Source organism: Myotis davidii, unplaced genomic scaffold (genome assembly GCF_000327345.1).
Source record: "Myotis davidii unplaced genomic scaffold, ASM32734v1 scaffold1, whole genome shotgun sequence".
In the NCBI taxonomy this organism is placed as follows: domain Eukaryota; kingdom Metazoa; phylum Chordata; class Mammalia; order Chiroptera; family Vespertilionidae; genus Myotis; species Myotis davidii.
The window spans coordinates 9254004-9256288 of record NW_006294681.1 but is presented as its reverse complement, the minus strand read 5'-3'; the positions used below and the strand labels follow the sequence as shown (position 1 = coordinate 9256288).

Sequence of the window (2285 nt, the reverse complement as noted above, 5' to 3'; positions counted from 1 at the left end):
ATGCAATGTAGGTGCAGAACATTGATTGGCTGCCCCCTGCATGCTCCCTACCAGAAATCAAGCCTGCAACCCAGACATGTGCCCTAACCTGGAATCAAACCAGTAACCTTTCGGTGCATGGGATGACACCCAACCAAGTGAGCCATACTGGCCAGGGCGGGTATTTTTTTTTTTTTTAATCTAACTCCTCCACTCCCCCCAACCCTGCCTTTGGGAGCGTTAGCTCTGAGAATAAAGTAACTTGCAAGGTAGTGAAGAAACTTGCTTCCACACTGACTCTCACTGGGAAATCAGGGAACACTCATAAACTACTGCAATAACATGGATGGTATTATACTAAGTGGGATAAGTCAGACAGAGAAAGACAAATACTATATGATCTTACTTATATGTGGAATCTAAAAAACAAACTCATAGACATAGGGAACAGTTTGGTGGTTGACAGAGATGGTGGATGGGTTGGGCAAAATGGGAGAAGATGGTCAAAAGGTGCAAACTTCTAGTCATAAAATAAATAAGTACTGGAGATATAATGTACAGCATGGTGACTATAGTCAATAACATTGCATTGTGTATTTGAAAATTGCTGGGAGAGTAGGCCTTAAAAGTTCTCATCACAAGAAAATAACACTTGTTACTGCGTGTGGGGATGGATGTTAGCCCACTCCTTAGCCTACTCCTTGCTTCCCTTTACCTGCTCCATTTCCTCTTCTTTCCATAGCTCTGCAAGGTAGGTGTGGGCTTATTTGTTTGCTAATATTTTCTGTCTTTAGTCAGCTGGAGTATAACTGTGAGGCAGGGATTTTTCTTTCCCCCTTTTGTTCCCTGATGGTCACAAATGAGGCATTCAGTAAAGTATCTGCTGAGTGAATGAATGAAGGGTGCACCTTGATTTTGTATCTGTCTTACAGTGTTAAAGAGGCCCGTCACTTCTGAGGAACTCCTGACTCCTGGAGCACCGTATGCCAGGAAGACATTCACAGTAAGCTCATTATTTGGTTTTTCTCCTGTGCTGCTCGTTTTTCTGGGCCTTGTCAACATGTCAGTGTGCCAGTGGGTATTTCACAGATGCAATGGAAGAACCTCTTAATTTTCCTTTTTATTTTTGGCATAATTATAACAGTTGGGCCTTCTTGATCCTTAGGCACTAAAATGACATTTATTATTAATACAGCATTGTAAACTCCTTTGATATGTCCTTTAAAAAAAAGCTTTCTATTGTGTAATATAATTACAGACTTTAGGGAAAACGGTAGTACAATAGTCAATAATTCCTTCTGGGTTACAGTTAGTTCTACTTAAATTGTTTAAGACATTAGGGAGTCTTTTAGACAGAGAAAGAAAACTGTGGGATAAATTGTTCTACAATAAGGAGTGGTGCTTTTGACCATGTTAATATGTCTTGAGTTATACACACACCTGATTGGGGAGCACTGGGTACCTGTGAGCATCTCCAGACCACATGCCTCTTCTTGGAGGACCCTCAGCCTTCTACCCACTCTGCTTGACAGCACCTCACCCCCTCTCCGTCCCCTGGCCTCTTCCTTCAGTCTCTTCACATCTCCATCAATTGCCTCTTTTAAACACTTCTCCTTTTCTAACTTTTATTTTATGGACTCGGGGGGAGAAACTCTTTGCACACTCATTTACACTGCAAACATCTATCAAGGACTACTTCCCATTCTGGACACTGAGGAGCTAAAATAGGATGGTCCCAGTCATAGCCAGTCAATATGAAAAGACACTGCTAATACCTCTGCCTCAGGGGAAAAGTTAAACTGCATTTGGGGATGAAACTAGGTATTCTGAACTAATAACAGAAAACCCTAAAATCAATCATGTGCCTAAAAGTCTTTTTGAGAATATGCACAGAAATTTCATTGGTTTCTCTGCCTTTCCTCTGTGTCTAGCATTCAAGAGACAATTAATTGCATTTTTTAAAATATATCTATATATTTTATTGGTTTCAGAGAGGACGGAAGAGGGAGAGAGAGTTAGAAACATCAATGAAGAGAGAGAATCATTGATCGGCTGTCTCCTGCATGCCCCACACTGGGGATAGAGCCAGCAACCTGGGCCATGTGCCCTGACTGGGAATCGAACTGTGACCTCCTGGTTCATAGGTCAATGCTCAATCACTGAGCCATGCCATCCAGGCTTGATTGTATTTTTAAAGTATTAAAGTATTTCTTTTTGGTTTTATTTTTTTGGGGGGGTCTTATTCCTGATTTTTTAAATTATTATTTTTTAAAATCTTTATTGTTGAAAGTATTACATATGGTGTC

At 40.7% G+C, this 2285-nt stretch overlaps 1 protein-coding gene across 1 annotated transcript in view; it reads left to right on the top strand.

The window, feature by feature from the left end:
* Positions 1-2285, top strand: part of DEPTOR (DEP domain containing MTOR-interacting protein) — a 161258-nt gene that overhangs the window by 108549 nt on the left and 50424 nt on the right. Inside the window, exon 7 of the mRNA XM_006769091.2 lies at positions 912-982. Within this exon, the coding sequence (XP_006769154.1) occupies positions 912-982 (71 nt within the window). The remainder of the gene's footprint in view (positions 1-911; positions 983-2285) is intronic.